The sequence below is a fragment of the Ascaphus truei genome, chromosome 1, assembly GCF_040206685.1.
Source record: "Ascaphus truei isolate aAscTru1 chromosome 1, aAscTru1.hap1, whole genome shotgun sequence".
Lineage (NCBI taxonomy): Eukaryota > Metazoa > Chordata > Amphibia > Anura > Ascaphidae > Ascaphus > Ascaphus truei.
This window is the reverse complement of record NC_134483.1, coordinates 496,781,250-496,795,225: the sequence shown is the minus strand read 5'-3', so window position 1 is coordinate 496,795,225 and position 13,976 is coordinate 496,781,250. Positions and strand designations below refer to the sequence as shown.

Genomic DNA, 13,976 nt, shown 5'->3' with positions numbered 1-13,976 from the left:
GTGGACTCGGCAGCACCGCTCATTCGTGACCTGCGAAGCGTGACACGCTTCTGCTTTCTCTCACAGCTACTTGTCCCTTCCCTGAACGGACATCATGTTGGCTTAGTGGCTGCGCAAATGAGTTTTCGCTTCCCCTCTACACAGAGTATACGCCGCACAATGGCGTTACTTGTGACTTGCTGGAAGATTTTGTTTGTCGCTACAAAGGGGGCTTTTGTTGAAGTGGCCGCGGGGGGAGGGAATCCTTGATGTTGGTTTTCTGCCAGTCCCTTTCAGTACAGGAAGGTCAAAGATTAAAGCTCCTATATTGTCTTTGGTGAATGTACAAACTGTTCATGGCGTGGACAATTTTCTGATTCATGCTTCTTTTTTTTTTTTTACCAATAATTTTAACTGTCTGGCTGCCAGAGGGGCCCTTGAAATGTTTTCTCCTTTTTGATGGGAAATGCAAAGCCTGTACTTTTAGTAGTAATTTATCTATTGTAAGCACTGTTTTTCCAAGAGAAAATTGCACTTGACGCTGCCTTTTATTGGAGCAAATCTATCTCTATGTTCTCAGATATTCCCTTCTCCATCTTTATTCACTTTCCAGTATTCCTTACAAATCATGATAGGCAAAAAACCCAACAACTTGTTGGCAAAGGTAATTAAGTTTACAGAGATTCCTGCTGCTATTCTTGGGGTTTTTAAGGAGTCTAAAGTGGCTGCAGGTGCCTTTTGTACAATATAATTACTTTGCAGGTTTTTTATTTTAGGATCACTGCGATTTTCAGAGTGGTTTGGGGGAAGTATTCAACCGTAACATTGAAATCCCCAAACAGAACAAACACAGCTTGATGAGTTGACACAGACACAGCTTCATCAATTCAATCATATTACAGGATTATTAAAATAGCCTAAAATGTATCATTCTAGTTTATCTAGGGATTTTATACACAAGGTTAAACAAGCTACACATTATTATTTTAAAGGGGGCTGTATCTTTACAAGAGGTACTGTAATTACATTATTAAACTATAGACTAACAATTTGTGCTTAAAAGGCTAATATTCTTTATTTTAACTCGTTTTTTAGCCAGTGCTCTGCTTCATTTGCAAACGTATTCTAAGTTAGAATTGAATGGTTCCATGAATAATTGACAATTTTGTCCTTTGTTTACATGCAGCAAGGAGTTATGGGCGAAGACGAGGTAATTCACTTATCTATTTATTACTAAAGTTTAATTCACTTTCAATTGGTGGCTACTGATCAATTCTTTCATAATATTCCTTGTGCCATTGTTGACGAATCAATGATCTGAACTTGATGATTTTGGTGTTGGGGCTGAAATGGCTCACCTGGGCACAGCTAGCAGTAATCATTGATTTGTAATGCTCATGATTTGTCTATATATCACTGTTTTGAAACTACTCCTACTTTGTGAATTTCAAAAAATAGTGTTCTCAACACGTCAATCAGCATTTTTAATACCGTTCTTAGTCCTAAAAACAAAAAAACAAAGATATACCTTAATCCTAAAGTTGGATGAACATTTAAAAGACTGAATATAGTATTTATGGTAGTTCCCTAAAATATATTTTGTTATCCTGAAAGCAGTATCACTTTTACATACAATTTCCATTGCAGTTTTTGAATACAAACGTATATAAAATTGTTACTTAAAGGTACAGCAGCTCTGTGACCACAAACAGTCGCTCTGCACTGTAAATTGTGTACAAATGTCTTCTAATTTAGCAAATCCATTGGGTCACTTTCTCCTTCTCTACCAGGTGTTAATGCATTGCTCCGCAGGAAAGGGTTAAGTAGATCTACCCAGCTGGGTCATTAAAGCACTTTGTATGAAACCGGTATCAAATTATTTTTAAAACCTTGTGTTCCAGTATTGCAACTTTCTGCAGACCTTCAAATAATAGAAGAGGAAAAAGCCATTTTTTGCAGGATTTCTAATTGATCTACAATTATGCTGCAAATGCATGCACCTTTAAGTAGGATTATTCTTTTGTGGAGCCAGGCTGTGATTGCTGGGGGACAATGTTCACCACCTTCCCCTGCCCAATCCTGCTCTGAATTATTCTACAACACGGCGCTTCCAATGAGAGCAAGTCGCCAGCTCACTAAATATTTACACGCTCTGTTGAAAACATACAATAAGAAATTGAAAGATATAAAGATACATTGTTTGCACTATCTTACATGGTGTTTTATGACCTGGTGGATCACAGTGTTCCTGGTAAATTGATAAATTGGTAAATACAGCACCCGGGATGTGGGTCCTGGGAAAAAAAAGAACTTGTGCCAAGATGAAGCATTAAAGTGAAAGCACGTGCCTAGCCACAAATACCTTTTGGCATTTTCTCTACATACTGTATAGGGGTTATTGGGTGTGTATAGATGTACATACGTACACACACATACTATATAGTGTGTTATAATATATGTACGTGGGTGTATACATGTGTTTTCCAAATGTAAGGCTATATAATAAAAAAAAAATGAGCGACAGATTGATTTGCTTGTTCAAATACCATCCAAACACATTTTGTGCAGTCACACTGAGAAAATCACCACTAGAAAGTACGAGACAGTACAACCACTCAAAATACGACACTAATAACTGTGGCGACCTTTGGAAATGAGCTCCTACAATAAACATTCTGTAATAATCAGTCAATAAAGCAGGGCCCAGGTCAAAATACACACTTAAGACCGTGGGATGTCATTGAAAAGTCACTTGTTAAATGTGAACAAGTTCCTCTTTCTAAAACCCGAGCAGATTTGTGAGACGCGGCCCGTGCAGCTTGTCCGATCCCCGTCAGTCTAGCAGTGTGTCGGCATTTAGAAGCTGAAACGGAACTGTTTTTCATTGGCACGACTAATAATGCATGAGCAGATGATGTTTTAACAAAACTAAATTTCCCTTTGATAATGAATTGGGTGAGGGAATGTTATACATTCAGCTTTTTTTTAAACCTCTTTGCTACTAAAGGGTTAAGCTACTAGAGGACCCAGCTGCCAGCTCCTAAAGGGTTAAAGCAAGTCATCTGCTGCTGTTAAGCTACTTCCTACAGTGTTATGTGGCATTTCAAAAGCTGAAGCATGTAATTATGTAAAACCTCTTTTTAACCTTACAGGTTCAAAGTGTATTATTTACAGTGGCAATACAAGGAGCACAAACCCTGATTTGTTTAGCTCCTATTTTAAATGTAAAAATGATTATCTGAATGGTACATTTACAAATACAGGTCATATGTGTGCTCGTCTGTGACTCACCAACTTAATTGATGAGGGGGAAGGGAGGAAGAGGACATCATTATAAAACATATCTAGGAATGTGTAGAGGGTTCTTCCGTATTCTGTCCCGAAGCATAGCAATTCTTCATGCAAAGTAGTAATGGTCCCGTGAGAAGAAGGGGAACGTTATAGTTACCCAGATATCTGTCATTCAAGAGCCATATACAATATATGTATACTGTATATGTAAATGTGGCATAGCAGTATAGTTGCTTTGGATTACTTGTGCATGCAAACACCTGTTTACCTGCAAAATTGGGTCACAAATGTACTGTTTTCTTATTATTGGATCTTACGTGACTGCTGCTTATACTGCCGATGATGACTTTGGCGTTCTTATACCTCACTCACCCAAAGTGTCAGCATGGGTACAACTAGAAAGCCACATGCAGTCAAAACGTTACCGCACATACAGTGAACTTTTATTTGAACGAAACCACGAGTTTGTAAAGTTGAATCCTTTAGAAGGTAGTGAAGCGAGACATTCTGCAAATGTGAAAAATTTTGTGTGACAAATGTCCAACTCCGTTGTGTTTTTTTTTGTTTTTTTTTCCCCGTGTTTTTTTTACATTCTGCATATCTACTCTCAATTTCCCCCAAATTTGGCACAAACCTCCTGTTGGCCATTTAGATTTAGATTTAGTTTTATATATGTATTTCAAGTTGGGGATTTACATCAACCGTAGGTGTACCCATAATCCCATATACATGATCGCAGTGCCATAATAATCCGTGCATAAATCTGTACGTAGCATTCTCATTGACATTTTTAACCCTATTTTGCAAACTAGAAGTATTTGCTTCAATTTTGTTTCTAGATCAGTCTGAAAGCTTACTCAAGATATTATTTCAGTAGGTTTAGTCGGATTTCTTATTTTTAGCTGCGTGTACTTGTCATGATGCTTCTTTCTTAAGGAATAAGACCTTGTACTATAAACGTGTTATTACTGGTGTTGCCCTACATGGCATTTACTTTCCCTTTCCTTCTCTTATATTATAATATGAAATCTTCTAATTCTCTGTTTTTGGGGAAATATTTGAACTGCTTTAAAAACCAGTCCTATTCACTGGGCTTGAGAGCTACTGTATATTTGTTCCTCAGTTGGTTATAAGCCCGTGTCTATTGCCTGAAGAAACGGTATATATTATGGATGTACTGATATTTGTTATTGCGCCTTTTCATCGTTTCCCTTTAATTTCCAAATTTACAAACATAACATTTAATTATGAAACCACCAATTACATGTGTTACATGAATGTTTTCATATCATTGACGTTTTACTTGACATTGGAATTGGGCAACTCCAATGTATGTTTCTATGTTGAACATGTCCCTTCAAACACTTGGCAATAGTTCATGGCAAAGTTGATTCCTCTCCCAATTGCTTCTAAAAATGCAAAGATCAAACATGTAGCAGGCCACAGGAACCGCAATCTTTGTCTTGATTCTGTGGTGTAACAATTTCAACTCCAGCCTGTATTTGCAAGCTGCACATGCTAATCAGGCTTCTGGGTTACAAATTTAGCAGAACACACACTTCTGGCATTGAACATTTGTTAAGGAACACATTCTTATGCTTCAGGAAGCATGTGGTCCAGTTGGTAGCTCAGACTGGCTGGATAGAATGTATATGCTGGGGGTCAGAGCTTTCTGAAACTGCAAGCCCACCTGCTTCCATTAAATCTTTCAGACAAATGGCTTCTTAAAAAAAAAAACTTGTTCCAGGTTAAAACATCACCATTTCAAATTCCTTTCTTGACCTGGTTAGAGCTGTTTAAGTAAAGGGGAAAAAAAAAATAGCAAACATTGGGGAATAATTAAAAAAATGTAACGAAATGGTGTTCTTCAATGATGGCTAATAGTTTAAACTTTAAGTAAAGCATTTGCAATCTTTTTGCTCCTTAAATGATTTCAGTGACAGTCTGTAACTATAAATACAAAGAAAATGTGCATTTATTATTTGACAATTGTAGTTTCTTACTCGGGCAACTAATCCAGGGCAATATTCAAATGTCTGTCACAGACTGTTTTTTTTTTTTTTTTTTAATATGTCTCGTCACCATCTGATCCTAGCCAGTTCTTTCTTGTTACATTATTATTAATCTCTCTCAACTCAATAGATTATTTCAGTGTAATTAAAATGTCCATCCTGATTAGTTTGATGGACTTTTTAGGAAAATATGTATATGAATGCCATAAAACTAGAATCTGCTGTTTTTCATTTTCATCCATGGATGATTAACCTTTTTGGGATTAGCCTGGAAAATATTGCACACCCTGCATAAATGTAAAGGGTTAACGATCCCTTTATATGGGGAGTGTTTCAGAATTGGCAAACTGTTACAAAACAGCAGTTTTGATTTGTTTTCAGCAATTTAAAAATAAATAAAGACATTCCAGTGAGTGGTGTATAAAATGTGCAAATTATGTATACCTTATTTTTGGGTACTTGGGTTCCTTGAAATGTAAAATGCTTCTCGTCTAGTGTTAACCCAATCCTTTAAACAATTGATTTTTACTAGATTTCTATTTGTGTTTGGAGCTCTTGCTCAGTTTGTTATAACGTGAATAAATGTTAACAATGTCTAAAACTGGACTTTACCCCAATGACAAACTAAAAGGGTACGTGGTTTTTAAATCTGTCCATAGACCTAACGTGTGTGTGTATTGAAAATAATTTTTTTTTTTGCTTTGTCTGTTGGGGATTACTTCAAATTGAGTTATGGGTTGTGCCTTATAAATTTTATGTGGCAGTGACTTGCAATGTACTTGCATAATCCATGGAAGCAGCCCTACTGTATAACCATGTTCTCCTTATTGCTTGCAGGACGTTCTTCCCTGTTTCCTATAGATGATGGTTTGTTGGATGATGGGCATAACGACCAAGTCGGGATTCTGAATTCTCCCAATTGCTATTCTGGACATCAGAACGGAGAGCGTATCGAGCGTTTCTCACGGAAGGTGTTTGTTGGTGGCCTTCCACCTGATATAGATGAAGGTGAGACCTTATTTATTGTCCGTGGATGTGTAGATGGGGCACTACAGTAACTAACAGATAAAGGGACCGTCATCTATTGGGTACAGATGTTATGCAAAGAATAATTACATAGCTTGAGATACCTTTAGACTTGCTATTATCCCTATAGTTTATATAGCATAACTTATTAAATATAGTTTGATCCTAAAGCATGTTAAAAAAAATGTTATTCCTTTATTAGAAAGTAAATAATGTGCTTCGTTAATTTGTATTACATAAAGTTGTGGATATTACAGGTAAGCTGTTGAAAATCTGTTTCTAGTCGCTGGCTTTTACAATTGGAAGCTCTCAAGTCTTGCAGTTCTCTTGTAATCAGACCTGTGTATTCCCTCATCACCCCAAACGTACTGGTCTATGAATGTCATCTTTAAAGCACATCATGTGCCATATTGAGATGTGCAATTCTGTTTAACGTGAGTTTATGAACCAGGTGGCATTTTCAGTTAAAAAAATAAATAAATGTCCAACAAAATCTGCAATGCAGCACAATTTAAGCCATTCGCACAAATCTAGCCAGTGTGCATTGCAAATGCAAACACAGAAGCAAGGGGGGGGGGTAGGCTTAACAGACCACGTGTGTGTGAAAATGTCAACAAATTCCACCACATCGCCATATTTTTGTTATGCAGGAACCCTTAAGTGCACATTAAGGGCGATTAACCTCGATCGCGTGTGAACTTTCCCCCCTGCATTGTAGTCCTATGATCAGGGAAGGGCATACGTCAAAAGGGCTCCGCATTGCTTTGCGGTTTTCTAATCCATCATTCCCACCAAGCCACCAGTGCCAACACCCAACAATACTGGTATGTTGTGCATTAAACACACTCTCAATTCCTACCCACAATGGCTTACTTGCAGATGCTTGTTACACTGGGATCTAAGGTGACTTGCTTAGCTGGATGTTAGAAATGACTAAGGCCACTCGCTCCACCTAACGCCAATTGAAATCTTGGTTGTATATTTTTGTAATTGAAGTTCTGCTAGTATCCGTATTAGTCCAAGAAACAGTGTCTCCCCTTTTTGTTTCCTTGTACAGATGAGATCACTGCCAGTTTCCGACGATTTGGCCCTCTGGTAGTAGATTGGCCCCACAAAGCAGAGAGCAAGTCCTACTTTCCACCTAAAGGTAAGCAACTAATATTTACTCTAGGTCAACTGCTTAACCCTCGCTCTGCCAGAGGTGTGCGCAACGCAGTTTAAATGGTGAAACTGCCTTTATAACCTGTTTATTTTTATGTATAATGCTTAGGGCAACAATGATTGTGAAGATGTGATCTGAATGTTTAGATTTATTCAACATACTGTACTGTTTTTGAATTTTAATCTAATGTGAATTTGTGTAGACTTGTCCCGTTCCTCACATCTGATATTTATTTTCAAGATGCAGACCTAGCTTGGGACAGAAAGGAAACAGTCTGAGACATGATTGTAAATGATTTAATTGTTTCTTACCTTTAAACAAGAAGACTGATTACCTGGCAGAAGTCATAAAGCAGAGAATAGGTTTCCCTTATGAGTTCAAAATGGAGTGAAGTCTAAATGTAAGCCATGTATTAAAAATCACGTGTTCTGCTGATCTATTCGACTCATTAGAAGTCGTTTAAAATGTGCTGTGCAAACATGATCTCAACGCGGGTATCTGCAGCAGAATGGGCCTGACTGCAACGTGCATATTCTGCCTCATTTTCATCATTGCATATTTTGTCAAAGAAGAAAAATTGGGAATCCCACCCATGAGCTCGTCTTTCCCTACAGGTGAAAGCAGTTATGTTTTTCAGTGTCAATAATATCATTGCGCTTCTGGGAGTAAAAAAAATTCCAATTTTGTTCTCACCAGATATTATTCATTTGAGTTAAAGGCCCTTGGCATTTGCCGGTCTACTTGAATCCGGCTTTACCTTCTAATCCCCACTACCCTTTGGGATGATTCTACTCCTCTAGCCTGGAATTATTAATTCTTCAAAACCACTGGCCCCTTTTACTCATCGTCCTCTAGAATGGATGTTCAGGCTCCTTTGGACTTCGTTCTCCTTAATTCACCGTGGAACTTAAATGTCTTTGTAAGATGAAAACCGTTTCTTTCTACAAACACATTATGCACGGGAATTTTTGTGCATAGAATTGGTCTACTGTCTGGTGTAGTCCGTCTCCTAAACAGGTCAAAGTCAGGACCACGATTCTGGAGTCTCCCATCTAATTCAGGAAGGTTAACACGTATGCGTTTTGAATCCTGGAGATGCCTGGTACTATGACTGTGTGGCAATATTTAAATAATCCCTGCATGCCTTTGCTATCCTTTAGTTGGCTGGCTTACTGGTTATTTTGAACCTAGGTTTAAAAATAGCTGATCTAGTTGCCCTTTTAGAGCTGCTGTATAAAGAACAGCTGGAGACTTTGCTGGAAGGGTAAGGTTAAGAAGTGGCTATCAAGTGGTTTTCTTTTTTTACCCAGTCGGCAGTCTCTCCAGCTGCGGAGATGTCACACAGCCTGCTGCATAGACCAAGATAACATTTGTGTGCATTCGATGATGCACATTGGCCCGATTCCTTCTTTAGCCATTGGAATGCTATGGCACATAGAACTCGTGATTTTTGTTATAGACTAAAGGAAATGGGAACCTTTTGCTATGTAAAAAATGCTTGTTCAGCATTTATCTCAGTACTCGTAGAATAGGCTCTGTGGCAAGGATTCCTCCCCCGCCCACCTACCATGTATACGTGGGTTTTATGCACATATTGTTTGAGCTCACAATATTCTAATGTCTGTGCTGAAAAGTACTGGGTACATTGTTAGTTCTATACAAATAGAGTAAGAAAAAAAATAAAGGTGTATAAACATACAGCTTGTACTGTAAAACCCTTCCATAAGATCTAAAAGTTCAACTAGATTACTTCAAAATGATTATTGTATATTTCACAAACCTTGACACTTTTCACTATACTACACAACAAAGGGAAAGATGGAGATGGGACGGAAAGGGTACCCTCGCTACTGCTCTATACCAATCGGTTGCCGGTGCTACAATCTGGGGTAAAATGATACAACCAGGGAGAGAAAGGACTCCAATAGGAGAGCACTCGGTGGATATACAAACACAGAGATTTCTCGGTGTTTGTATACCCACTGAGTGCTCTCCTATTGGGGTCCTTTCTCTCCCTTGTTGTATCACTTTTCACTATAGTAATGTGAAATATGCCTACAAATGCATTGTACAGCTCATTTAGAGCAGACCTATTTATTAGATTAACATGCACAAACACCAGATAAATCAGGTCAAATAGAAGCGATAAACCTGCAACCAATAACATTTTGTTTGTTTTTTTTAATCCATATAACATACGTTGTGCTTTTGAGGCGCAAGTAGTTTTTGTAGATTTGCACTTTCCAACATGGCGGATTTCCATAATGCTGTAAACCCAACTCTCTCTTAAAGTGTTCATGTTGTAGACATTGTCAGTAATGTATTAGCTTCTCTTTTTCCCAGGGGGAATAAAAATGGATTTTCATTGTGAATAAAACACATATTCATGTTTTTTTGCTTGCTGTAGGTTACGCGTTTCTTCTTTTCCAAGAAGAAAGCTCAGTTCAAGCGCTGATTGATGCTTGCATTGAAGAAGAAGGAAAACTCTATCTGTGTGTGTCTAGCCCTACCATCAAGGACAAGCCAGTAAGTAAATAAAACATAGCCTCCAGGCAATGGATGTAATGTGCTTAAAAGTTTTATGGCAATGAGAAATAATCACTATTTGCCCAAAACACCCAGATGAATTAAAAACCCCAGTAGTGTGGATTTAAAAAAATAAATAAATTCCTTCGAAGTACGTCATGCTGATCACTCCGCTCTTGGCTGATTTAGTAATGATTTCATTAGCCTCAGGTTGTTCTCTGAAAGACAGAGAAAACAAGTTAAACTGCAATCACTAAAACTAAGAGGCATTAGGTAGTTATGGTAAAGTGTATATGTATAGATACTTTAACTTAAAGTAAAAAAGTAATAGAACTTCCTTCACCGGTAACTATTTACCAAACAAAATTAGGTTGGTCACCACCGGATTAGATGATGATTGGAATAGCCTTAGAAATACAAAGTAAAATGCATGTCATTTTTTTTCTCAAACAGGTTCAGATTCGTCCCTGGAACCTGAGCGATAGTGACTTTGTGATGGACGGTTCACAGCCGCTTGATCCTCGAAAAACAATTTTTGTTGGAGGCGTTCCTAGGCCACTAAGAGCTGGTAAGGACCAGTAGGGGTCATGGTCAACCAAAATTTACATCAAACGAAAAAATTTTAGGCCTTGAACTTGGAATAAAAACCAAATATTACCTAGACAATTCGGAACATAAAATGCACATAGGCCGAGATTTACTAAGCTCCCATTTGGAGTATCATCTCTTCATCACGTGTTAACTGCCATTGACTTGGGTAGCAGTCAATGTGGGATTGGGGATCTCCTCCATAGTGTTAATGTCTTAGCAATGTAGGTCATAGATCAAAGTCCCAAAGTTGTAGCCTCTACTAAAAAATGTACAAGAACTGGAGTTCACACATTAGATCTCCTTTTTAAGACTTTTTGCTTACCAGACTATATAGATTTTTGTTTGTGAGTGGACTTTGTGTTTGGTGGACAGGAGTGAAGAGAAGCGAGTGCCTGCTTGCTTAGTTTGAGGGTATTTTCTATGCTAATATCACCAAGCACCTCATCAATGACTTCAGGGAGACATTGTTTCATAACTTCAGTGTACAGTATGTCTGTTTTACACCCACTCATTTTCTAAACATGGACTCTATACAATGTATGAATACCACGGCTCTTTGTTACATTACATATTTATTTATAGTTCATTTCTAAACATTGCATTGTTCAGAATGTATTACAGGTAAACAAAACAGTGTCAAGGAAACAAAACATTGCTTGTCTTGCAAATGGGTTTGTCTAGTTGTGAGGTTACCATACAAATTTGAATTTTACTCTAGAGGAGGAGAAAGAGAAGCCCTATTTAGTAGAGCATCCATTGACTTCTATATATTTCTCAGGTATCAAGTGTGATCACTGGCATCTTTCCCCATGTTTAGATTAGTATTTCAGGAGATATAAAGTACATGTCAATGGGTACCCTTCTACATTGGACTCTCTCCCACTCCCTCGAAAGCTTGAGCAAAACGTAGGCAAAGCGAATATAAACAAGTTTGCACAAATCTAATTATTTTGTTGTGTTTCTTCCAAAAGATCAAAAACAATTTTGCACTCGCTTGTTCATTTAAAACCAAATGCATTTTGCAATGTTTTAGTTATCTTGTTTTTTTTTCATTTGCTAGAGTTTATACTATTCTTAGGTTTGCGATTTTCTCTTCTGAAGTTCCTATTTCTTTTTCTCCACTGTAGTAGAGTTGGCCATGATTATGGACCGTCTGTATGGAGGAGTTTGTTATGCAGGAATTGATACAGATCCAGAGTTGAAGTACCCTAAGGGAGCTGGGCGCGTTGCATTCTCCAACCAGCAGAGCTACATCGCGGCCATCAGCGCTCGATTTGTTCAGCTTCAGCATGGTGACATTGATAAAAGAGTATGTTGCACAGTTTCTTTTGTTGTGTAAAACAAAATAGAATCTTGCACTCCATGTTCTAATCTAAAATGTTTGTATGGACCAGTGAGTCCTGTGTGCAGTTTTTCTTTGGGATTGGGGTGTGCAGTCTGGCATATGAATGGAGCACCAGCATCTTTAATTGTCATCAGATCCATGTCCTCCTTAATTATAGAGCCCCTATATGCAAGAGGCTAAAGGCTTAATTTAAATATTTCTACTGAAATTGAAGATTGGCTTTTAAAAAAATATATACCTTCCCCTCCACCCCCCTGTTTAATTTTAGATCACATCAATGGCACTGTAGAAGAGCTACTTCTTGAATATAAATATACCAGTGCAGTTTCCCTTTGATTCCATTGACGATCAAGACTGTTCATTCAGCATTTCTTCATGTCCCATCTAACCCGTGCACGTTGAATCATTTTTGTGATTACAGGTGGAGGTTAAGCCATATGTGTTGGATGACCAGATGTGTGATGAATGCCAGGGAGCACGCTGCAGCGGAAAGTTTGCTCCATTTTTCTGTGCCAACGTCACTTGCCTGCAGTATTACTGCGAGTTCTGCTGGGCGAACATCCACTCTCGCGCTGGCCGGGAATTCCACAAGCCATTGGTAAAGGAAGGCGCCGACCGGCCTCGTCAAATCCACTTCCGCTGGAACTAAAGCATAGCTTACCCCACCACTCACTGAGAAAAGGGTGCATGTGGCTTACTGTGTTTGAAGATACTGACATGCAGAGGAAATAAGTGCATTCTTCTGCTTTTCACCCCAGCTCTCAATACATGCATCTTTATCAGCAGCAAAACACTACAAGCCTCTTATTTTTCACCAAAACCCTACATCTCAGGCTTACTAATTTTTGTGGTTATTTTCATGTTAAAATAAAGGTGTTTTTTTTAATATATATTTTTTTTTCCCCACGTTATTTTTATATGTAATGTTAAAATTAGATATGGGAATGTTTTTTGCATAGGGGCACACAGTCTGCTGCTATACAGTATGTGTGGGTGAAGCGTGCACTTATTTCTAAAACATGAGTTTTTAACTTCAAGATCTGCCCCAGTAATTTACCAAAGGTAGCAAATTTAATAGTGAAAAATGGAATATGTCTGCTACTAAAGCTTATTTTTTATTGTTGCTATTTTCAGTGTATATGTAAACTTAAAAAAAAAAAAAAGAAGAAAAAAATTAGGGTTGATTTTTTTCGCTCTCCATTTTGACTTGCAAAAATAATACCTCAAGATAATCTGATTTATTAGCTATTTTTAAACATTTTTAATCATAAGCTGTATTAGCTTTGCTGCTACATAGGTGTTGTGTGTAATGCCACCTATTTATACAGGATTGAAAACGTTTTAAACACTGCATTGCAGATAAATGCAGGCAGCACAATATGGCCTAAACTGCCATAGTTTTAGAATGTGAAAAATGCATGTTTACTTACCTGTATACACCATATGCATGCACTAGAACTATTAACTAACCACAGATACGGTATTGCAGATGTAAAAAAACAAAACAAAAAAAAACCTAGGTACAGTAGCATGAGCAAATTACAAAATTGTTACAACAAAAAAGCATATTTGCATGCATTGTGACTAAAAAAATGTCCTTACATATGTACAATATGCAAATTAGTTTTAGATTAGTAAGTGCAGCCATTTTGTGTCCTGGTCGGTAGTGGAATTCAATTTATAAGGACTGGATGTAATCTTGTATTCCCTGTGCAATCGTTGTGGTGTGCAGTTCTGATTCTTGTAGCGTGAAGTAGCATAGATAAAAAAAAAAACGAAAAAGAAAGCCGTTAAAATCGTATTAGAAAAAGAGCGTGAATTGATCTGCCCCTCCCTCCCCCATACCCCGACCCAGCAATTTTAAAACGTCCCCGTTGAAAACGTCCTCTCAAAACCAAAGATGGCCAGCACACTTGTAATCAGTCACCAAATGTATAACCCAAGAGTTATTTATCAAAGTGATACTAGTTTAAAAATGCTTAATGCTTTAGTAAGAAATAATCAAAGTCAAAATGGAGATGGTGTAATACACAGATGGCTAGTT

The 13,976-nt window shown here is 37.7% G+C and overlaps 1 protein-coding gene across 1 annotated transcript in view; it reads left to right on the top strand.

Moving 5' to 3' along the window:
* The window catches only part of CPEB2 (cytoplasmic polyadenylation element binding protein 2), a 74,805-nt gene that overhangs the window by 59,451 nt on the left and 1,378 nt on the right, over window positions 1–13,976 (top strand). Inside the window, 7 exon segments of the mRNA XM_075569203.1 lie at window positions 1,166–1,189; window positions 6,120–6,290; window positions 7,366–7,455; window positions 9,878–9,996; window positions 10,450–10,564; window positions 11,715–11,896; window positions 12,354–13,976. The exon segment at window positions 12,354–13,976 is cut by the window's right edge and continues 1,378 nt beyond it. Of these exon segments, the coding sequence (XP_075425318.1) occupies window positions 1,166–1,189; window positions 6,120–6,290; window positions 7,366–7,455; window positions 9,878–9,996; window positions 10,450–10,564; window positions 11,715–11,896; window positions 12,354–12,581 (929 nt within the window). The 3' untranslated portion in view covers window positions 12,582–13,976.